The sequence below is a fragment of the Ascaphus truei genome, chromosome 4 (assembly GCF_040206685.1).
Source record: "Ascaphus truei isolate aAscTru1 chromosome 4, aAscTru1.hap1, whole genome shotgun sequence".
NCBI lineage: Eukaryota > Metazoa > Chordata > Amphibia > Anura > Ascaphidae > Ascaphus > Ascaphus truei.
In genome coordinates, this window is record NC_134486.1 from 423837893 (window position 1) to 423862780 (window position 24888).

Here is a 24888-nt window from a genome sequence, read left to right on the forward strand (position 1 = left end):
AAGCCGGGCTCGGGGTCCGGAAGGATAGTAAATTGGCGCGAGGTGGAGGGGGGGTGCGTGTGGGAAACGCGGCGGCGCGCGGATATTACTGGCGGCAGCTGGGGTAGATCCCGGCATGCCGCCGGCATTTAGTGCGATAAAGTATGTCGCTACTGTATACATATATAGATGCAGGTATGCTTATATTGTGAAAACAGTATAAAAAGCAGCGTAAATATGCAAAATCACTGTAAGCAACGCCACGCCTAGTACAGTAATATTTCTCACCTGGTGGAAATTGTGAGGGATAAATTCCAATATCACGGTCACCAGGCAAGCCTTCCACGACGACGGGAAGTAATTTTCCCCGAAGCAGCTCCTCCAATGGAGTTAATATCAGACGCTGTGGTGGCGGGCCACCTCCAGTGCCAGTAGCATGCACGCGTTGGTCTTGTATTTTCCTTTTTAATTTTGACCTAATATCGTCAAATCTCTTGTGACAATTTCACTTGTCCCTGACATGATTCCCACACGCATTGACACCAATGACTATTGTGTCCCACATTTCTTTTTTGCTTGATGCACTTGTCCGCCCTTGAAAAACATAGAAAATATATGAGGTTAATTAATAATAATACAAGCACCAGTTTCCTACACTGCTAGCTGTTCCAAGAGAAAGCAAACATGCTGTTTTAGGTGTAATATGTGAAGCACATGAGCATTCACTACTAAACCTATACATGTAAGCAAGGTTGCATTAATATTGTATGCAGTTATCGCAAATTGTACGCCTGCGTTTTGTTGTCCTTGTAAGGCATGATAAAAAGCTGTGTTTCCACACTAATTAACATAGAAAGATATTCTGTACCCATATTTGCATATGAACAAAACTCACATGACCTAGGATCACATGTATTTGAAGAATAAATGGAAAGGTACACTTACCTACTAAATGTCCATAGATACTGTCATAGTGCTCCAGAATCCCAGTGACAAGAGCTCTATTTTCCTGGTCATTGAAGCGAGGATTACGTGGCTTCTCCACACGTTTCTTCCGAGCAGGTTTAGGCTCAGAGCTTGCCTGCTGCTGACTGGACTCTCCTTCTTCCAATGGAAGAGACTCCAAAAGCTGGCCACCAGCAAGCACGCCACCACCAGACACCCCATCAGCAACTGAGCCACCAGCAGCACTCCCACTCCCAGCAACAGCACTCCCACTCCCAGCAACAGCACTCCCACTCCCAGCAACAGCACTCCCACTCCCAGCAACAGCACTCGCACTCCTAGCAACAGCACTCGCCTGAACAGTACGTTCACTCTGACGCGTACTCGCATGAGTAGCACTACCACTCCCACCAGCATCACTCTTCCCACGCTTTGCGGGCATACTTACAGCACTCACCAAAAACAGAAAAGAAATGTACAGCCAATCACACGAAACACTTCCACATAGAAAACAAGACAAAGATGTAAACAAAACAACAAAGGACAAAGCTCTCACAATACACAACAAGTCTCTCAGTCAATATGCAAATATTAAATCACCCAGCTCTGTGCGTCTCTCTCTCTCTCACTCCCAACAACACAGAGAATGATTAACAGTACACGTTGCCTTTAAACATGCTTGGTTCGCCTGATTCAGCAAGATTTTTGATTGGCGAACCTAACAGCACCCCGCCACGCACGCCGATACACCTGTGTGTGATCGGCAAATCATCGTGAGAGTGGGCGGAATGGTTTTCGGCTTGATTTTGAAGACATTCGGCACTTACTGCATACGGAGAGGGAAAATCGCCAATAACATGACTAATCGGTAAGCTTGCCGATTTCACATATTCGTCGCTTACTGCATGAGGCCCTGTGTCTGGGTCTCATTCCCCCATGTTATTAGGAGTCTGTGTCTGGGTCACATTCCCCCATGTTATTAGGAGTCAGTCTCTGGGTCTCATTCCCCCATGTTATTAGGAGTCTGTCTCTGGGTCACATACCCCCATGTTATTAGGTGTCTGTCTCTGGGTCACATTCCCCCATGTTATTAGGAGTCTGTCTCTGGGTCACATTCCCCCATGTTATTAGGTGTCTGTCTCTGGGTCACATTCCCCCATGTTATTAGGTGTCTGTCTCTGGGTCACATTCCCCCATGTTATTAGGAGTCTGTCTCTGGGTCACATTCCCCCATGTTATTAGGTGTCTGTCTCTGGGTCACATTCCCCCATGTTATTAGGAGTCTGTTTCTGGGTCACATACCCCCATGTTATTAGGTGTCTGTGTCTGGGTCACATTCCCCCATGTTATTAGGAGTCTGTGTCTCTGGGTCACATTCCCCCATGTTATTTGGTGTCTGTGTCTGGGTCACATTTCCCCATGTTATTAGGAGTCTGTGTCTGGGTCACATTCCCCCATGTTATTAGTTGTCTGTCTCTGGATCACATTCCCCATGTTATTAGGAGTCTGTGTCTGGGTCACATTCCCCCATGTTATTAGGTGTCTGTCTCTGGGTCACATACCCCCATGTTATTAGGAGTCTGTCTCTGGGTCACATTCCCCCATGTTATTAGGAGTCTGTCTCTGGTTCACATTCCCCCATGTTATTAGGAGTCTGTCTCTGGGTCACATTCCCCCATGTTATTAGGAGTCTGTCTCTGGGTCACATTCCCCCATGTTATTAGGTGTCTGTATCTGGGTCACATTCCCCCATGTTATTAGGAGTCTGTATCTGTGTCACATTCCCCCATGTTATTAGGTGTCTGTCTCTGGGTCACATTCCCCCATGTTATTAGGTGTCTGTATCTGGGTCACATTCCCCCATGTTATTAGGTGTCTGTGTCTGGGTCACATTCCCCCATGTTATTAGGTGTCTGTCTCTGTGTCACATTCCCCCATGTTATTAGGGGTCTGTGTCTGGGTCACATTCCCCCATGTTATTAGGTGTCTGTGTCTGGGTCACATTCCCCCATGTTATTACTGTAGGTGTCTGTGTCTGGGTCACATTCCCCCATGTTATTAGGGGTCTGTCTCTGGGTCACATTCCCCCATGTTATTAGGGATCTGTGTCTGGGTCACATTCCCCCATGTTATTAGGAGTCTGTGTCTGGGTCACATTCCCCCATGTTATTAGGTGTCTGTCTCTGGGTCACATTCCCCCATGTTATTAGGAGTCTGTCTCTGGGTCACATTCCCCCATGTTATTAGGTGTCTGTGTCTGGGTCACATTCCCCCATGTTATTAGGAGTCTGTCTCTGGGTCACATTCCCCCATGTTATTAGGAGTCTGTGTCTGGGTCACATTCCCCCATGTTATTAGGAGTCTGTGTCTGGGTCACATTCCCCCATGTTATTAGGAGTCTGGGTCACATTCCCCCATGTTATTAGGAGTCTGTGTCTGGGTCTCATTCCCCCATGTTATTAGGAGTCTGTCTCTGTGTCACATTCCCCCATGTTATTAGGTGTCTGTCTCTGGGTCACATTCGCCATGTTATTATGTGTCTGTCTCTGGGTCACATTCCCCCATGTTATTAGGGGTCTGTCTCTGGGTCACATTCCCCCATGTTATTAGGGGTCTGTCTCTGGGACACATTCCCCCATGTTATTAGGGGTCTGTGTCTGGGTCACATTCCCCCATGTTATTAGGGGTCTGTCTCTGGGTCACATTCCCCCATGTTATTAGGTGTCTGTGTCTGGGTCACATTCCCCCATGTTATTAGGAGTCTGTGTCTGGGTCACATTCCCCCATGTTATTAGGTGTCTGTGTCTGGGTCACATTCCCCCATGTTATTAGGAGTCTGTCTCTGGGTCTCATTCCCCCCATGTTATTAGGTGTCTGTGTCTGGGTCACATTCCCCCATGTTATTAGGTGTCTGTCTCTGGATCACATTCCCCCATGTTATTAGGTGTCTGTGTCTGGGTCACATTCCCCCATGTTATTAGGAGTCTGTGTCTGGGTCACATTCCCCCATGTTATTAGGTGTCTGTCTCTGGATCACATTCCCCCATGTTATTAGGTGTCTGTCTCTGGGTCACATTCCCCCATGTTATTAGGTGTCTGTCTCTGGGTCACATTCCCCCATGTTATTAGGAGTCTGTCTCTGGGTCTCATTCCCCCATGTTATTAGGAGTCTGTCTCTGGGTCACATTCCCCCATGTTATTAGGAGTCTGTCTCTGGGTCACATTCCCCCATGTTATTAGGAGTCTGTCTCTGGGTCACATTCCCCCATGTTATTAGGAGTCTGTCTCTGGGTCACATTCCCCCATGTTATTAGGAGTCTGTGTCTGGGTCACATTCCCCCATGTTATTAGGTGTCTGTCTCTGGGTCACATTCCCCCATGTTATTAGGGGTCTGTCTCTGGGTCACATTCCCCCATGTTATTAGGTGTCTGTGTCTGGGTCACATTCCCCCATGTTATTAGGAGTCTGTGTCTGGGTCACATTCCCCCATGTTATTAGGTGTCTGTGTCTGGGTCACATTCCCCCATGTTATTAGGAGTCTGTCTCTGGGTCTCATTCCCCCATGTTATTAGGTGTCTGTCTCTGGATCACATTCCCCCATGTTATTAGGTGTCTGTCTCTGGGTCACATTCCCCCATGTTATTAGGTGTCTGTCTCTGGGTCACATTCCCCCATGTTATTAGGAGTCTGTCTCTGGGTCTCATTCCCCCATGTTATTAGGAGTCTGTCTCTGGGTCACATTCCCCCATGTTATTAGGAGTCTGTCTCTGGGTCACATTCCCCCATGTTATTAGGAGTCTGTCTCTGGGTCACATTCCCCAATGTTATTAGGAGTCTGTCTCTGGGTCACATTCCCCCATGTTATTAGGAGTCTGTGTCTGGGTCACATTTGTCCTTGTTATCAGTAAGAGTCTGGCGAGTTTGTGTCTGATTTTATTAAAACAGAGATAAATATACTGTACAGGAGACTACATGTAAAAAAAAATCTTACAGTTTAACTAATTTCCTGCCAGTGACCTATAAAGTAAGGATTAACCCCTTCTCTGTCAGTATGATGAGCTGCTGCTCTTTGTGGTCTGAGGTCCCCAATGTTTGGGGGCGAACGCGTCTCCTGGGTTTTGCCTCCATCTGCTCGTCGGTCACATTGCTCCATGTTTCCAAAAGGGCAAGGCAGGTCACCAGAAGATCAAATGTTACAAGCTTCAATATCATCAACCTGAAGGTCTGAAGTAGCAGGGAATCCCGTCTCATACGAAGAGCTGAGGGCAGAGAACGCAGAAGAACCTCTAGAACAGACAGATCCTCTATGTGATATCTACCATATGACCCAGCAGTCACCTCATCTTCCAGGTATAGAGTGACCATTTTATATTGTAGTGGCCTTGGATATACTACTCTTTTAGTGAACTCTGACTTAGGGATCTACCTCTGCATAGTGACCTCTGACCTGAGGATATAGCTGTGTATAGTGACGTCTGACCGGGGATATAGCTGTGTATAGTGACCTCTAACCTGAAGTTTTAGCTGTGTTTAGGGGCCTCTGACATGGCATGTGGGACTCCCTCTAGATGGTGGTATTTGAGCACCCACAGTGGGATGGCACATTGTCGCCCCTGTGTGCGGTGAGGGGATAAAATTAGGTTCAATGGAATACCTGGCTCCAGAGGCATCTCGTCTTCATAACAAACAGCTTTCAGAGCCTCCCCTGCACATCATACAGGAGAAAAAAGAGTTAATCTGATCATTCATGAAAGCCAAGAAAAGCACAGAGGGATATAATGTCAGTGTATAATACAGCTCTGTGCTATTACAGACATGTTACATGGGATGATATAATGTCAGTGTATGACACAGCTCTGTGCTATAACAGGCATGTTACATGGGATGATATGACAGTGTATAATACAGCCCTGCTATTACAGGCATGTTACATGGGATGATATAATGTCAGTGTATGACACAGCTCTGTGCTATAACAGGCATGTTACATGGGATGATATGACAGTGTATGACACAGCTCTGTGCTATAACAGACATGTTACATGGGATGATATAATGTCAGTGTATAATACAGCTCTGTGCTATAACAGGCATGTTCCATGGGATGATATAATGACAGTGTATGGCACAGCTCTGTGCTATAACAGGCATGTTACATGGGATGATATGACAGTGTATAATACAGCTCTGTGCTATAACAGGCATGTTACATGGGATGATATAATGGCAGTGTATAATACAGCTCTGTGCTTTAACAGGCATGTTACATGGGATGATATAATGACAGCATATAATACAGCTCTGTGCTATAACAGGCATGTTATATGGGATGATATGACAGTGTATAATACAGGTCTGTGCTATAACAGGCATGTTACATGGGATGATATGACAGTGTATAATACAGCTCTGTGCTATAACAGACATGTTACATGGGATGATATAATGTCAGTGTATAATACAGGTCTGTGCTATAACAGGCATGTTACATGGGATGATATAATGACAGTGTATGACACAGCTCTGTGCTATAACAGACATGTTACATGGGATGATATAATGTCAGTGTATAATACAGCTCTGTGCTATAACAGGCATGTTACATGGGATGATATAGTGTCAGCGTATAATACAGCTCTGTGCTATAACAGGCATGTTACATGGGATGCTATAATGACAGTGTATAATACAGGTCTGTGCTATAACAGGCATGTTACATGGGATGATATAATGTCAGTGTATAATACAGCTCTGTGCTATAACAGGCATGTTACATGGGATGCTATAATGACAGTGTATAATACAGGTCTGTGCTATAACAGGCATGTTACATGGGATGCTATAATGACAGTGTATAATACAGGTCTGTGCTATAACAGGCATGTTACATGGGATGATATAATGACAGTGTATAATTACGCTCTGTGCTATAACAGGCATGTTACATGGGATGATATAGTGTCAGTGTATAATACAGCTCTGTGCTATAACAGGCATGTTACATGGGATGATATAATGACAGTGTATAATACAGCTCTGTGCTATAACAGACATGTTACATGGGATGATATAATGACAGTGTATAATACAGCTCTGTGCTATAACAGGCATGTTACATTGGATGATATAATGACAGTGTATAATACAGCTCTGCTATAACAGACATGTTACATGGGATGATATAGTGTCAATGTATAATACAGCTCTGTGCTATAACAGGCATGTTACATGGGATGATATAATGACAGTGTATAATACAGCTGTGTGCTATAACAGGCATGTTACATGGGATGATATAATGTCAGTGTATAATACAGCTCTGTGCTATAACAGGCATGTTACATGGGATGATATAATGACAGTGTATAATACAGCTCTGTGCTATAACAGGCATGTTACATGGGATGATATAATGACAGTGTATAATATAGCTCTGTGCTATAACAGGCATGTTACATGGGATGATATAATGACAGTGTATGACACAGCTCTGTGCTATAACAGACATGTTACATGGGATGATATAATATCAGTGTATAACACAGCTCTGTGCTATAACAGGCATGTTGCATGGGATGATATAATGTCAGTGTATAATACAGCTCTGTGCTATAACAGGCATGTTACATGGGATGATATAATGTTGGTGTATAATACAGCTCTGTGCTATAACAGGCATGTTACATGGGATGATATAGTGTCAGTGTATAATACAGCTCTGTGCTATAACAGGCATGTTACATGAGATGATATAATGTCAGTGTATAACACAGCTCTGTGCTATAACAGGCATGTTACATGGGGTGATATAATATCAGTGTATGGCACAGCTCTGTGCTATAACAGGCATGTTACATGGGATGATATAATGACAGTGTATAATACAGCTCTGTGCTATAACAGGCATGTTACATGGGATGATATAATGACAGTGTATAATACAGCTCTGTGCTATAACAGGCATGTTACATGGGATGATATAATGTCAGTGTATAATACAGCTCTGTGCTATAACATACATGTTACATGGGATAATATGACAGTGTATAATACAGGTCTGTGCTATAACAGGCATGTTACATGGGATGATATAATGACAGTGTATGACACAGCTCTGTGCTATAACAGACATGTTACATGGGATGATATAATGTCAGTGTATAATACAGCTCTGTGCTATAACAGGCATGTTACATGGGATGATATAATGTCAGTGTATAATACAGGTCTGTGCTATAACAGGCATGTTACATGGGATGATATAATGACAGTGTATAATACAGCTCTGTGCTATAACAGGCATGTTACATGGGATGCTATAATGACAGTGTAAAACACAGCTCTGTGCTATAACAGGCATGTTACATGGGATGATATAATGTCAGTGTATAATACAGCTCTGTGCTATAACAGACATTTTCCATGGGATGATATAATCACAGTGTATAATACAGCTCTGTGCTATAACAGACATGTTACATGGGATGATATGACAGTGTATAATACAGCCCTGCTATAACAGGCATGTTACATGGGATGATATTATGACAGTGTATAATACAGCTCTGTGCTATAACAGACATGTTACATGGGATGATATAATGTCAGTGTATAATACAGCTCTGTGCTATAACATACATGTTACATGGGATGATATAATGACAGTGTATAACACAGCTCTGTGCTATAACAGGCATGTTACATGGGATGATATAATGTCAGTGTATAATACAGCTCTGTGCTATAACAGGCATGTTACATGGGATGATATAATGACAGTGTATAACACAGCTCTGTGCTATAACAGGCATGTTACATGGGATGATATAATGACAGTGTATAATACAGCTCTGTGCTATAACAGGCATGTTACATGGGATGATATAATGACAGTGTATAATACAGCTCTGTGCTATAACAGACATGTTCCATGGGATGATATAATGACAGTGTATGACACAGCTCTGTGCTATAACAGGCATGTTACATGGGATGATATAATGTCAGTGTATAATACAGCTCTGTGCTATAACAGACATGTTCCATGGGATGATATAATGACAGTGTATAATACAGCTCTGTGCTATAACAGGCATGTTACATGGGATGATATGACAGTGTATAATACAGCTCTGTGCTATAACATACATGTTACATGGGATGATATAATGACAGTGTATAATACAGCTCTGTGCTATAACAGACATGTTCCATGGGATGATATAATGACAGTGTATGACACAGCTCTGTGCTATAACAGACATGTTACATGGGATGATATAATGTCAGTGTATAATACAGCTCTGTGCTATAACAGGCATGTTACATAGGATGATATAATGACAGTGTATAATACAGCTCTGTGCTATAACAGGCATGTTACATGGGATGATATAATGACAGTGTATAATACAGCTCTGTGCTATAACAGGCATGTTACATGGGATGATATAATGACAGTGTATAATACAGCTCTGTGCTATAACAGGCATGTTACATGGGATGCTATAATGACAGTGTATAATACAGGTCTGTGCTATAACAGGCATGTTACATGGGATGCTATAATGACAGTGTATAATACAGCTCTGTGCTATAACAGACATGTTCCATGGGATGATATAATGACAGTGTATGACACAGCTCTGTGCTATAACAGGCATGTTACATGGGATGATATAATGTCAGTGTATAATACAGCTCTGTGCTATAACAGGCATGTTACATGGGATGATATAATGACAGTGTATAATACAGCTCTGTGCTATAACAGGCATGTTACATGGGATGATATGACAGTGTATAATACAGCTCTGTGCTATAACATACATGTTACATGGGATGATATAATGTCAGTGTATAACACAGCTCTGTGCTATAACAGGCATGTTACATGGGATGATATAATGACAGTGTATAATACAGCTCTGTGCTATAACAGGCATGTTACATGGGATGATATAATGTCGGTGTATAATACAGCTCTGTGCTATAACAGGCATGTTACATGGGATGATATAATGACAGTGTATAATACAGGTCTGTGCTATAACAGGCATGTTACATAGGATGATATAATGACAGTGTATAATACAGCTCTGTGCTATAACAGGCATGTTACATAGGATGATATAATGACAGTGTATGACACAGCTCTGTGCTATAACAGGCATGTTACATGAGATGATATAATGACAGTGTATGACACAGCTCTGTGCTATAACAGACATGTTACATGGGATGATATGACAGTGTATGACACAGCTCTGTGCTATAACATACATGTTACATGGGATGATATGACAGTGTATAACACAGCTCTGTGCTATAACAGGCATGTTACATGGGATGATATAATGTCAGTGTATAATACAGCTCTGTGCTATAACAGACATGTTACATGGGATGATATAATGTCAGTGTATGGCACGGCTCTGTGCTATATCAGACATGTTACATGGGATGATTTAATGTCAGTGTATGGCACAGCTCTGTGCTATAACAGGCATGTTACATGGGATGATATAATGTCAGTGTATAATACAGCTCTGTGCTATAACAGACATGTTACATGGGATGATATAATGTCAGTGTATAATACAGTTCTGTGCTATAACAGACATGTTCCATGGGATGATATAATGTCAATGTATGACACAGCTCTGTGCTATAACAGACATGTTACATGGGATGATATAATGTCAGTGTATAATACAGCTCTGTGCTATAACAGGCATGTTACATAGGATGATATAATGACAGTGTATAATACAGCTCTGTGCTATAACAGACATGTTACATGGGATGATATGACAGTGTATAATACAGCCCTGCTATAACAGGCATGTTACATGGGATGATATTATGACAGTGTATAATACAGCTCTGTGCTATAACAGACATGTTACATGGGATGATATAATGACAGTGTATAACACAGCTCTGTGCTATAACAGGCATGTTACATGGGATGATATAATGTCAGTGTATAATACAGCTCTGTGCTATAACAGGCATGTTACATGGGATGATATAATGACAGTGTATAATACAGCTCTGTGCTATAACAGGCATGTTACATGGGATGCTATAATGACAGTGTATAACACAGCTCTGTGCTATAACAGGCATGTTACATGGGATGATATGACAGTGTATAATACAGCCCTGCTATAACAGGCATGTTACATGGGATGATATAATGTCGGTGTATAATACAGCTCTGTGCTATAAGAGGCATGTTACATGGGATGATATAATGACAGTGTATAATACAGGTCTGTGCCATAACAGGCATGTTACATGGGATGATATAATGTCGGTGTATAATACAGCTCTGTGCTATAACAGGCATGTTACATGGGATGATATAATGACAGTGTATGACACAGCTCTGTGCTATAACAGGCATGTTACATGGGATGATATAATGACAGTGTATAATACAGCTCTGTGCTATAACAGGCATGTTACATGGGATGATATAATGACAGTGTATGACACAGCTCTGTGCTATAATAGACATGTTACATGGGATGATATGACAGTGTATGGCACAGCTTTGCTATAACAGACATGTTACATGGGATGATATAATGACAGTGTATGACACAGCTCTGTGCTATAACATACATGTTACATGGGATGATATGACAGTGTATGACACAGATCTGTGCTATAACATACATGTTACATGCGATGATATAATGTCGGTGTATAATTACGCTCTGTGCTATAACATACATTTTACATGGGATGATATAGTGTCAGTGTATAATACAGCTCTGTGCTATAACATACATGTTACATGGGATGCTATAATGACAGAGTTTAATACAGCCCTATGCTATAACATACATGTTACATGGGATGATATAATGACAGTGTATAATTGCGCTCTGTGCTATAACAGGCATGTTACATGGGATGATATAATGACAGTGTATAATTACGCTCTGAGCTATAACATACATGTTACATGGGATGCTATAATGTCAGTGTATAATACAGCTCTGTGCTATAACAGACATGTTCCATGGGATGATATAATGACAGTGTATGACACAGCTCTGTGCTATAACAGGCATGTTACATGGGATGATATAATGTCAGTGTATAATACAGCTCTGTGCTATAACAGGCATGTTACATGGGATGATATAATGTCAGTATATAATACAGCTCTGTGCTATAACAGGCATGTTACATGGGATGATATAGTGTCAGTGTATACTACAGCTCTGTGCTATAACAGACATGTTACATGGGATGCTATAATGACAGTGTATAATACAGCTCTGAGCTATAACAGGCATGTTACATGGGATGATATAATGACAGTGTATAATACAGCTCTGTGCTATAACAGACATGTTACATGGGATGATATAATGTCTGTGTATAATTACGCTCTGTGCTATAACAGACATGTTACATGGGATGATATGACAGTGTATAATACAGCTCTCCTATAACAGGCATGTTACATGGGATGATATAATGACAGTGTATGGCACAGCTCTGTGCTTTAACATGCATTTTACATGGGATGATATAGTGGTGGTGTATAATTACGCTCTGAGCTATAACATACATGTTACATGGGATGATATAATGACAGTGTATAATACAGCTCTGTGCTATAACAGGCATGTTACATGGGATGATATAGTGTCAGTGTATAATACAGCTCTGTGCTATAACATACATGTTACATGGGATGCTATAATGACAGTGTATAATTACGCTCTGTGCTATAACATACATGTTACATGGGATGATATAGTGTCAGTGTATAATTACGCTCTGTGCTATAACATACATGTTACATGGGATGATATAGTGTCAGTGTATAATACAGCTCTGTGCTTTAACATACATGTTACATGGGATGATATAGTGTCAGTGTATAATACAGCTCTGTGCTATAACTTTCAGTATCTCGTTTTCTAGCACTTCCTCCCCCTCTGTCAGTGGGGTTACCCCATGGCCCTGTCCTGGGACCTCTTCTCTTATTACACACATTCTCAGTGACCTTATCACATTGCTAGGTTTCAGATATCACCTCTATGTTGATGACACTACTTCTCAACTTCTTATCTTACATCTGCTGTACAGACGTCTCTGAATGTCTCTGTTATATCATCCTGGTTGGCCCTCTGCCAACTTAAACGTAACATGTCAAAGACGGAGTTCCTCTACAGTACTTCCTCCCAAACCTGGCCCAACCACCCCCTTCTACATTACTGTTGGCTGCACTATCCGGCCTTCCTGCTTCTCACCTGTTTACCCTACAATCTATCCTAAATGCTGCTGCTAGAATCACTTTTCTCTCCTAAATCTGTCTCGGCAGCTCTCCTGCTGAAATCCCTCTTCCTATTTAATCCTGTATTACTTACAAAATTCTCCTCCTCTCTTTTAAGACTGCTCTCTTTATATCACAGACCTAATTTGTTGCTATACACCTGCCCGACTCTTGCGTTCTGCTCAAGGATGTCTTCTGTCTATCCCTTTTGTATCTAAAGCCCTCTCCTGCCTTAAACCTTTCTCTCTGACTGCTCCGCACCTCTGGAATGTCCTTCCCTTCAATTTCCGACTGGCACCCTCTCGACAGCTTTCTTAAATCACACCTCTGTAACGAAGCATATGAGTAGCTCCGCTGGCTGAGTACACATCTCATGCACTGACCTTGGCCCCTTGCATTCGCACTTACCAGAACACCCTCCTGTCTCTGTAAGTTCTCCCGACTTATCACTTAGATTGTAAGCTCTTCTTGGCAGGGACTCATTTTCCTAGTGTTCCTTTTATGTCTTAAATCACTTGTTCCCATTATGTGTTATATCATGTGTATTACTGCTGTGAAGCGCTATATACATGGATGGCACTATATAAATAAAGATATACATACAGAACATACTTATTACATGGGGTAATATAATGGCAGTCTATGATAGAGCTCTGTGCTATAATAGTTTAATTACATGGGGTGATATCGTGTCAGTGTATGTGTAACGGGGACTTATCACTGTTAAAGAAACGTGCCTCTAATCGAGCAGTGTGCTGGTTAATTGCACACCAGCAATCAGCCAGACGCCACCTGGCTGATTAGAACTATAGAAAAAGCCTGTTCCCAGAAACAGGAAGAGGACTCCTGAGCTCACAATTGGGGCTGACCCAGGAAGGACAGGCCAGAGTTCCCTAGTACACAACTGGGCTGACCTGGGGAACATCATATGTCTTGAGCTGCAGAAGGACGGCAAGCTGACAGCAAGACAAAGGGGACAAGAGGATATCTAAACCTGAATCCTGACATAGCCATAGCACACAAGGGTGTGGACCCAGGAGAGCAAAGAGGCGTTTCCCTACAGCTACAAGAAACAGATAAGACTTTCTTATGGGACTGTTGTGTGTATGTGTGTATGTGTGTATGTGTGTATGTGTTGTGATAGATATAAGGGGATACAGTATGTTGCCCCTCAATTATTGCAGGGTTTCTGCTATAATTAAGCCCCAGGGAGATGCAGTGTATAATTTTGGATTGTTGCACTTCCTATTACTGTGCACGCAATGTCTTGTATATAATGTATAACTCTGTTCACTTATGTAACTGTATTTGTAACCATGTATTATTTGTCATCATAACTCTGTGCCCAGGACATGCCTGAAAACGAGAGTTAACTCTCTGTGTATTACTTCCTGGTAACACATGTTATAAATAAATATTGGGTGTGTTTTGGGTCCCTGGGGCGGAGCACTTGGAGAGTAGGGTGGGCCAGCGCTCCACTCCACGTTTTGGAGGTTTGCCAGGTACAATCCAGACCGGGACTTTTAGCTCTCCCTGGTCTCACACAGCTGCAACTGCTAATGAAGAGGGGCAGCTGTTAAAACCTGCCTGTGTGCAGAGCAATACGGAGCAATCTATTTCAAAGAAGCTTGTGCTAAGGGAGCTGTGTTTTTGTGCTTGGGAAATAAAGCCTGTATTATGTTGGGAAACGGGTAAGCCGTCCACCTGATAGATAGGACTTACCAAATGGATAGTTAATGCTCAGTGGAGCAAGGATTTTTGTTTGTTTTGATTTATTTATATTGTTTGCTGTAACATCTTAATGGCAAAATAAACAGGCTAAAGCTTTATTTTTCACCTTTGTGTCTGAGGACTGTCTCCCCTACCTGGAAGGCTGTGTGAAAGTGGTGATCCCTGGACGAAAGGTACATAGCAAAAGGGTACTTTTGTCACATATGGTGGAGTTTAATGCGGGCATCACACTGACAAACCTATAAGGCCTCGGGCCGCGCTGATCCGCGCTCCTGCTCTGCATCGCCTGCTCAAGCAGGAGCTTTTTTGCATCCTGGCAGGCGAGGAAGTGAGCGCGCTTTGTGGGTGGGTGGAGGCGGAGCGGAGGCGTACTGGGAGGCAGGGCTAGTCCCTCGCTCCCATTGGCTGTTTTTGGTCACGTGACCGCTCCTCCACTCCCCTCAACGCTTAAATTCAAACATGCCTGTTTCCTCAAAATACCTGAGCCTCCGCACGCATGCGGAAGCGGCTGCTAAAGCCGCGCTGATGACAGATGCAGGGGGTAAGTGCATCTGCTCAGCGCGGCTCAGCGCGGCTCAGCGGCTCAGCACGGCTCAGCATGGCTCAGCGCGGCTCAGCACGGCTCAGCGCGGCTCAGCGCGACTCAGCACGGCCTGCTGTACTACTGTATGTCCCAGGCCTAAGGTGCAAAAAAAGGAGAGACTGCTGGAGAATGGATGAAATTATCAAAGCCCTGATCCAATCCACATCTGTACAGCAAGAAACTAACAGAAGGGCTGCCGAGGCTAATGCCACACAGCAGGAAAGCATTGCAGCAACTGGTGCTGGCCCAAAAGGAAAACAGATGTTTTGATTAAGCAAGCTGCATTTGCCCAGGCTGAAGCTCATCGATTATTCAGAGAGGAGCAGCAAAATGCCGCCCATGCCATACATCAGGAGATCCAGGTCCTATCTGAGAGGCTTACCGGGGATGCCGCAGAAGCATATCCTTAGGTGGTTAGAGTGAGTAACTGCCTGCAAAAGATGGCGGCTGCAGATGATGTAGAGGCCTACCTGATGGTGTTTGAGAGGACGGCTGAAAGAGAAAGATGGCCTGTGGCTGAGTGGGCAAGTCTGCTAGCACTGTTTCTGAGTGGGGAGGCCCAGAAAGCATACTATGATCTGAAACTGGCTCAAGCGAGTGATTACAGCAAGCTGAAAAAGGAGATCCTGGCACGCTTAGGGTTGACCATGGCTGTCCGTGCCCAGAGGTTTCCCTCCTGGACCTACAACCTGGATAAAGCCACAAGATCAGAGATGTTTGACTTAATACATCTTGACAGATAGTGGTTACAACCAGAAAGCAACACATCCAGCCACATTGTGGAGCAACTAGTGATGGACCGATTTCTGAGAGGCTTACCTGTTGTCCTTCGTCGCTGGGTCAGTCAGAGTGATCCTCAAACAGCTGACCAGCTAGTCACATTGGTAGAACGGTACATTGCAGCAAGAGAATGGCATCAACCCCCTATCCAGGGGCAGCCTCAGAACCAGAAGATCCAGAGCCCCAGTAAAACTGGTAAGACTGTTCCAGGGAAAATGGGGACTTTTGATGAGCAGGTTGGGTTTTATAACCCCAGGGACATAACCACAAGAGAAAAGAACTTTGTTAAGCGGGAAGAGCCTACAAGGGACTATGCTTTGAAATGTTTTAAATGTTGAGAGTTTGGACATATGGCAAAGGACTGTCCCAAAATGGTTGAACCAATGGAATGGAATGTGGGTAATAATAATGGGGATGATTACGCACTGTATGCTCAGTCTGTGTGTTCTGCAAACAAAAATGGCTGTTTGAATAGTCACCCTTGGTGTTCCATGCATGTAGAAGGGAAAAAGGGTTCAGGCATTACTAGATTCAGGGAGTATGGTTACCCTCATAGACCATGATTTGGTAAGTGATATTCATGTAGATTGATATTTCCTGTGTACATGCGGATGCACATAACTATCCCACTGCTGAAATACAGGTTGAGACACAGTGTGGCTCTATAAATTGTAACGTTGGTCTGGTACCAAAATTAGCCCATGACAAGATTATTGGCAGAGATTTTCCCCATTTTTTTAAATTTATGGCAAGCTCCTGAAAAACGTGCCACTCGTTCATCAGATGCATGTAATGATGGTTTCCCATTTGCTGATATTTTGGGAGGCGAACTAGATAGCACAAATGGGTCTGGAGATAAACAGTCATGCCCTATGAAAACACTAGTGGGCGACAACCCAGAACAAAATGATGCCGGACCATCTAATAGTCCGGAACCAGACATTGACCTTAATGATTTTGAGCTCAGCCCAGGTAACTTCAAGAGTGCCCAGTGGTCTGATCCCATTTGGTCAGTAGCCCGAAATACTATTTTGGTATGGAATGGAACCCCTACTAATCCAGACAGGCCCTTGTCTTATCCTTACTTTGAGGTGGATAACGATCTATTGTATCACCTTGAGGAAAAGAAGTCTGTTATAATAAAACAGTGGTGAGTGCCAAAAGCGTATCAGCGCACTGTGCTAAGCCTCGCACATAGCCATGCTCTAGGTGGCCACCTAGGGGTTGAGAAGACGAAAGAGCGTATTCTCAGGAGATTTTATTGCCCAGGGGTGATGGCAGCAATAATAGATTATTGTTCATCGTGTCCCGAATGTCAGCTCACTACCCCTTTGCCAGCATACCGTAATCCGTTGGTACCCCTACCAATAATTGGAGTCCCATTTGAACGCATTGCTATGGATTTTGTTGGCCCTTTAGTGAAGTCAGCCAGGGGGCATCAGTACATACTGGTGATATTAGACTATGCGACCCGATATCCTGAGGCAATCCCTCTACGCACGACCTCAGCAAAATCTATTGCTAAAGAGTTAATGATGATGTGTAGTCGGGTGGGGATTCCCACGGGGATCCTATCAGATCAGGGTGCTCCATTCATGTCTCGGGTAACCAAGGAGTTAAGCAAACTTCTCCACATAAAACAGCTAAAAGCCTCTGTGTATCACCCATAAACTGATGGTTTGGTGGAGCGGTTCATTAAAACCCTAAAGGCAATGCTGCGGAAAGTGATTGATAAGGATGGAAAGAACTGGGACTTTCTGTTACCTTATTTAATGTTTGCTATTAGAGAAGTGCCCCAAGCATCTACTGGGTTCTCACCATTTGAATTGCTATATGGCAGGCACCCTAGGGGGTTACTTGACATAGCCAAGGAAACATGGGAACAGGAGACTACACCCCATCGCAGTGTAATTGAGCACATAACCCAGATGCAGGAACGCATGGCAGCCATTTTGCCCATAGTGCGGGAACATATGGAGAAGACCCAACATGATCAGAGAAATAGCTATAATAAGAATGCTAGGATCCGTGTCCTTCAACCTGGAGACAGAGTACTAGTTTTTAATTCCCACGGTAGAGAATACATTTCTGGCAAAATGGCATGGGCCGTATGAGGTTATTGAAAAAAATGGGAGCGGTAAATTGTAAAGCGAGACAGCCAGGTAGACGAAAGCCTGAACAAATATACCACGTGAACTTAAGCCCTGGAAAGAAAGGGAGGTTCTAGTTACTGTGGAAACAGCTGCCTTCCCTGTTAAGGAAAACCCAGATCCAGAAGTGAACATATCAAAGGCCCTGTCTTTACACCAGGCAGGGGAGGTAAAATAATTTGTCAAATTAAACAAAAGGGTGTTCTCCGCAGTTCCAGGAAGGACTAGGGTTATTAAACATGGCATTATAACCGAGCCAGGAAAAAGGGTCAGTCTTAAGCCTTATATAATACCTGCAGCTCGTAGAGAGGCAATTAGAGCAGAGGTTAAGAAAATGCTAGTGTCACGCTTGTGCTCTCCTCACAAGCGCAGGGAGAAAGGGAAGGACCCACTAGTGAGGTGGGGAGGCCGAAGGGGATACGAAGGGAGTAAGTTGCCGCGCAGCTTGGGATCGGCGCACATAGTCACGTGACCCTGCCGCGCGCATGAGAATGCGCGACGCGTCCGGAGGTGCGGTGCCTACTCACAGACACGACTGATCCAGCTGCATGTGCGCGCATGCTCTGACAGCAGAGCGGGAGTGCGCGCACTCTCAGGCACCAACGCGGGGGTTGCTGGGAAGCCAATGCTTCAGCACAGGAGTCTGGAAACGGAAACCAGGAAACAGGGAGCTGAAGTCAACAAGGAGAGTACTCCGCTTCAGCACAGGAAACAGGAACAGACCGCTGCGTGACACTAGCAACCGGCCTCAGGAAACAGGGAGCTGAAGTCAACAAGGAGAGTACTCCGCTTCAGCACAGGAGACAGGAACAGACCACTGCGTGACGCTAGCAGCCAGTCTCAGGAAACATGGAACATGGGCATGGAGTCCAGAGCACAAGGTAACATCCAGAGAAGGATTGCTTCTTGGAGAACGTCCAGACTTCTTAAAGGCATAGTGACAGAAACAGCAAGGTGCAGCGAAACTAAACATAACATAAAGGTTCTTAGTCTAATCCATTGGCCAAGGAATTATAAGCCTGCTACCACATCAAGGTGAACCCTACTAAGCAGGTACCTACACTACCCGACGGTAAACTAACCTCAGTAGTATATGAGTGACTTTCCCAGTCTTCCGGAATCCACAGGAGATAAGTAAAGGTCCCAAGGAGGTCCAGGCAGGAACAGCATGCGACGATAGTACTAGCAGGCACCAGGGCTGATAGCAAAAGACTAAATGCAAAGAGAAAGTCAAAGAGAGGCTTACTTCCTGTCAGGAGGAAGAGGGCAGGGTTTGCCAGAAAGCAAGATGGCATTGCTTGCTTCAGAATCCTTAAAGACACAGGATCTTGACTCGCAGCTAGAGGGCGGCGATCAGAAGTAAACAGGTAAGGAAGGGACACTCAGCAGGGGGCGTGTTCCGCGCATCGTTACAGTACCCCCCTCTTAAGGATCGAACTCCGAGCGATCCAAGAGACTTAGGGGCAGCGACGCATAGGAAGGAAGACTCGCAGCTAGAGGCAGCGCCCGCCACACAGAGAATCAACAGGGAATATTTACTCGCAGCTAGAGGACAGCGCATGCCATACAGGGAGACATCAGGGAAACTAGGCATGGGTAGAGAATATGCCACAAGGGGGCGTGAAGTTGACTCGCAGCTGGAGGGCGGCGCACTCCGTCACGTGTACGCGCCACGCGTGAGAGAATGCGTGATGAACCGGGGATGGCCGGGCTCCGTGGTATGAGTAGAGAACCACGGGTGCGTGCATGCTCTATAAGGAGAGCGGGAGCTGAGATGCGGCAGGTAAGGAGGGAGCACGCCGCAGGGGGCGTGTTCCCCGATTCCTTACAGCTAGACCTTGGGGTGATTGAGGAGTCAAACAGTGACTGGAGCAGCCCTATAGTGATTGTGCCAAAGCCTGATGGTACTATAAGGTCTTGTAACGATTATCACAAGCTGAATGTCATCTCAAAATTTGATTCCTACCCCATGCCAAGGGCTGATGAGCTAGTGGAGAGGCTTGGGAAAGCCCGTTACCTCACCACACTAGATCTAACAACGGGTTATTGGCAGGTTCCACTCATAGAGCAAGCAAAGGAAAAGACTGCCTTTCCTACTCCTGATCGTCTTTTCCAATCCAATGTGTTGTCGTTTGGTTTACATGGGGCTCCTGCCACCTTTCAAAGAATGATGGACAGAATATTAAGGCCACATACACTACAGCAGCGGCAGCTCTTATTCGAGCAAATGCCGCTGGCTGAATGAGGCTGGGAAGCGGGTAGCCGCGGCGCGTGGCGGCGCACTGTGACGTCACAGTCACATGCGCGCCCGGCTTCCCCGTCTTCCCCAGGCTTCCCCGACACCCCTGCAGTTCAAATCTAGGTAAGCGGGGGTGCGGGGAAGCAGAGGGGCAGAGTAGAAGCCAGGTTCGGGGTGTCTTTGGGGGGGTAATTGCGCGCGATGTGGAGGGGGGGTGCGTGGGGGAAACGCGGCGGCGCGCGTTTGTGACTGGCGGCAGCTGGGGTAGATCCCGGCATGCCGCCGGCATTTACTTCAATAAAGTATGTCGCTACTGTATATGCAGCTGCATATCTAGATGATGTGGTAATACATACGGAAGATTGTGAATCCCACCTTCCAAAAGTACAAGCAGTGCTAAATTCAATTCACTCTGCTGGGTTAACGGCTAACCCAAGTAAGTGTACGATTGGCCTAAAGGAAGCCAAATATTTAGGATATTCTATTGGTAGAGGGTTAGTGAAACCTCAAATGACTAAAGTGGAAGCCATAAGGAATTGGCCCCGGCCAGTCACCAAGAAACAAGTGAGTACTTTCCTTGGCCTAGTTGGATATTACCGGAGGTTTATCTATAACTTTGCTACCCTTGCATGTCCTTTAACTGATCTGACAAAGGCAAGAGCTCCAGTAATGGTAAAATGGTCCCCAGAAGTAGAACAAGCATTCAGGTCGTTGAAAGAAGCCATATGTGCCCAACCAGTGTTAGTAACCCCCGATTTTGCTAGGGAATTTATTTTGCAAACCGATGCGTCTGACGTAGGGCTTGGTGCGGTCCTCTCACGAGAGAACCAGAATGAAGAACACCCTATCTTGTGCCTAAGCAGAAAACTTAGCCCACAGGAAAGAAACTATTCCCTAGTTGAAAAAGAGTGTCTTGCTAAAAAAGTGGGCAGTAGACACCCGTAAGTACTACCTGTTAGGCAGAAAATTCAGGCTGGTGACAGACCACGTACCACTAACCTGGATGAGTCAGAATAGGGAGAAAAATAGCCGGGTGACACGCTGGTTTCTTATTCTGCAACCCTATAAGTTCTCAGTGGAACACAGGGCAGGCAGTAAACAAAGAAATGCAGATGGCTTGTAAAGAATGCATTCACTGGTGTGCACGGTCGCTCACCCCACTGAGTTGGGGGGGGAGGATGTGTGACAGGTATAAGGGGATGGTAATGGAGGGTGTATATGTTGCCCCTCAATTATTGCAGAGTTTCTGCTATAATTAAGCCCCAGGGAGATGCAGTGTATAATTTTGGATGGTTGCACTTCCTATTGGGTGTGTTTTGGGTCCCTGGGGCGGAGCACTTGGAGAGTAGGGTGGGCCAGTGCTCCACTCCACGTTTTGGAGGTTTGCCAGGTACAATCCAGACCGGGACTTTTAGCTCTCCCTGGTCTCACACAGCTGCAACTGCTAATGAAGAGGGGCAGCTGTTAAAACCTGCCTGTGTGCAGAGCAATACGGAGCAATCTATTTCAAAGAAGCTTGTGCTAAGGGAGCTGTGTTTTTGTGCTTGGGAAATAAAGCCTGTATTATGTTGGTAAACGGGTAAGCCGTCCACCTGGTAGATAGGACTTACCAAATGGATAGTTAATGCTCAGTGGAGCAAGGATTTTTGTTTGTTTTGATTTATTTATATTGTTTGCTGTAACATCTTAATGGCAAAATAAACAGGCTAAAGCTTTATTTTTCACCTTTGTGTCTGAGGACTGTCTCCCCTACCTGGAAGGCTGTTTGAAAGTGGTGATCCCTGGACGAAAGGTACATAGCAAAAGGGTACTTTTGTCACACTATATATGTGTGTGTGTGTGTGTGTGTGTGTGTGTGTGTGTGTGTGTGTAGGCACGTATATCGTTTACATACAGAGTATACTTTTGTAATACAGTATCATCAGGTAAAATGTGTAACTCAGTCGTGTGCAAGGACCTACATTGACAGACAGACCGGTAAGACAGACAGACATACATACAGCTCCTAGGGTAGGAGGGGGGGGGGATGTGGGGGGTGGGGGTGAGTGGGTTTCTCCTACTGTGGATCCGCCTCTGTTATGTTCCAGCTGGCTCTCTGCATCTAAGGAGGCAGATTGCTCCCCTCACTTCGGCCCTGATCTACATACCCTTCCCTGTCTGCCGCTATCTAGGTGTTCCCGGAGGGAGTGTTTGGGCCGGTATGGTCTCTCCGGCTGTCTTTCAAGGGAGAACGCACTTGCCTCTATTAGTGCCAGATTGTGGCCCTTTCTACCCCGGTATGTCTGTCTGGGCTAACCATGGGAGCCAGACTTTTAGAACATTTGTACCAGTGTTGTTGACCAAACTTGTCAACTTCTCCATCTGGCAAACTGACTAAATCCGATTCCGAATCTTAGTAATTGATGGGATTTCGTTTTGTTTCCAGCGTGCTGCGATCTCCCCTCGAACTGCCGTAGCAAAGTGAGCTATTAATTTATTCTCACCCTTCAGCTGGCCTGTTCAAAAGGAACTGCCATGGCTCCATTGGTACGTGTTTGCCTGTAATCTTGTTCAGCCAGTCTACCTTCCAGGTCTACCAATCTATTTATATTTTTTTGTTTCCAGATAGTGAATTCTGCACTGGACTGGCCCGGGGCAAAAAGTGGGTTGTCCCACAGTGGGGTCATGCCCGATGACTTGTGGGACAGTGTATATTTGAGTCTGGTGGCCTCCCAAACAGAAAGCGAGTTGGTCATTGAGGATAGCGGCAGTTTGGCGCCTAATCGCACCTTTTTGGGAAGCCAAATCAAGTGTTCCAGCTCTACAGGGGAGCAAAGCTCTTTTTCTAGAGCGACCCATCTTTTGGAATCTATATTAGAGTGCCATTGCACAATTTGACATAATTGTGCCGCTTTATAATAAGACAACAAACAAGGTACCGCGAGCCATCCTGCCCCGGTTTGTTTGCGCATAATTTGTTTGCCAACCCTCGCCTTCTTCCCTCCCCAGATAAACTTATCTCTCTCGGATTGGAGCGAGAGGGTATCCTTCAATCCTAATGGCACCGGAAGGGTTTGGTAGAGATATAGAAGGCGCGGTAGCAAATTCATTTTAACACAGTGGATTTTACCAATCCACGAAATTTTATGGGTGGCCCATCTCTTAATGTCCCCTCTCAGGGTTCTCAACAGGCTGGGATAGTTTGCTTGGTACAGTGTGTTATATGTCTTGGTGACGTTGATGCCTAAATATTTAATTTAGTGCTATTGCCATTTAAAGTTAAAATTTATGGCAATCAGTTTCTCCAAATGTTTGGGGAGATTTATGTTTAGGGCCTCCGATTTAGCCTGATTGATTTTGAACCCGGAGACCCGGTTGAATCGTTCCAGGAAATCGAACAAGTTTGGTAGAGAGGTAAGGGGTCTGGATATTGTCAGGAAAACATCATCCGCATACAGTGCCACTTTATGCGTCTGGTTTCCGATGTCAATACCCGTGATGTCTTTGCTATCTCGTATCTGGGCCGCCAATGGCTCCATACACAGTGCAAAGAGGAGGGGGGAGAGCGGGCATCCTTGTCTCGTTCCGCTCTTGATTTGGAAGGTGGGTAACCCTAGCCGACGGGGCAGAGTAAAGAGCAAATATAGCTTTTATCAATTTATCTCCCATGCCAAATGCTCCAAGTGTGGCCTCCAGGTAAGGCCAGTCTATCCTATCAAACGCTTTTTCTGGATGCAGACTGAGCGCCATAATTGGTATTGATTTAGAATTAGCGATTTCTATCAGATCAATAATTCGTCGGGTGTTATCCGATGCTTGTCGACCCTGAATAAACCAGACTTGATCTGGGTGCACCAGTCTGGGTAGGATGAGACTTAATCTGTTGGCCAATAGTTTAGCATATATTTTTATGTCCGAATTAATCAGGGATATTGGTCTGTAACTCTTACAGTCCTGGTGGTCTTTCCCTTTTTTGTGTATTACCGAGATGGACGCTTGGAGCATATGTTGGGGGAAGGGGGTGCCTCCGAGCACTTGGTTAAACATACGGAGAAGGTATGGGGTCAATTGTTTCCTAAATTTCTTATAATAAAGATTTGAATATCCGTCGGGACCCGGGGCTTTAGAGGGTTTGAGGTTTTTAATAACCTCTGATAGTTCCTCACTTGTGAAATCACTACCTATTACCTCTCTATC

The 24888-nt window shown here is 44.6% G+C and overlaps 1 protein-coding gene across 1 annotated transcript in view; it reads right to left on the reverse strand.

The window, feature by feature from the left end:
- Window positions 1-4856: 4856 nt before the first annotated feature.
- The window catches only part of PTCRA (pre T cell antigen receptor alpha), a 35491-nt gene continuing 15459 nt past the window's right edge, over window positions 4857-24888 (reverse strand). The window contains exons 2-3 of the mRNA XM_075594885.1: window positions 5580-5630; window positions 4857-5184 (exon numbers count right to left, since the gene is read on the reverse strand). Of these exons, the coding sequence (XP_075451000.1) occupies window positions 4943-5184; window positions 5580-5630 (293 nt within the window). The 3' untranslated portion in view covers window positions 4857-4942. The remainder of the gene's footprint in view (window positions 5185-5579; window positions 5631-24888) is intronic.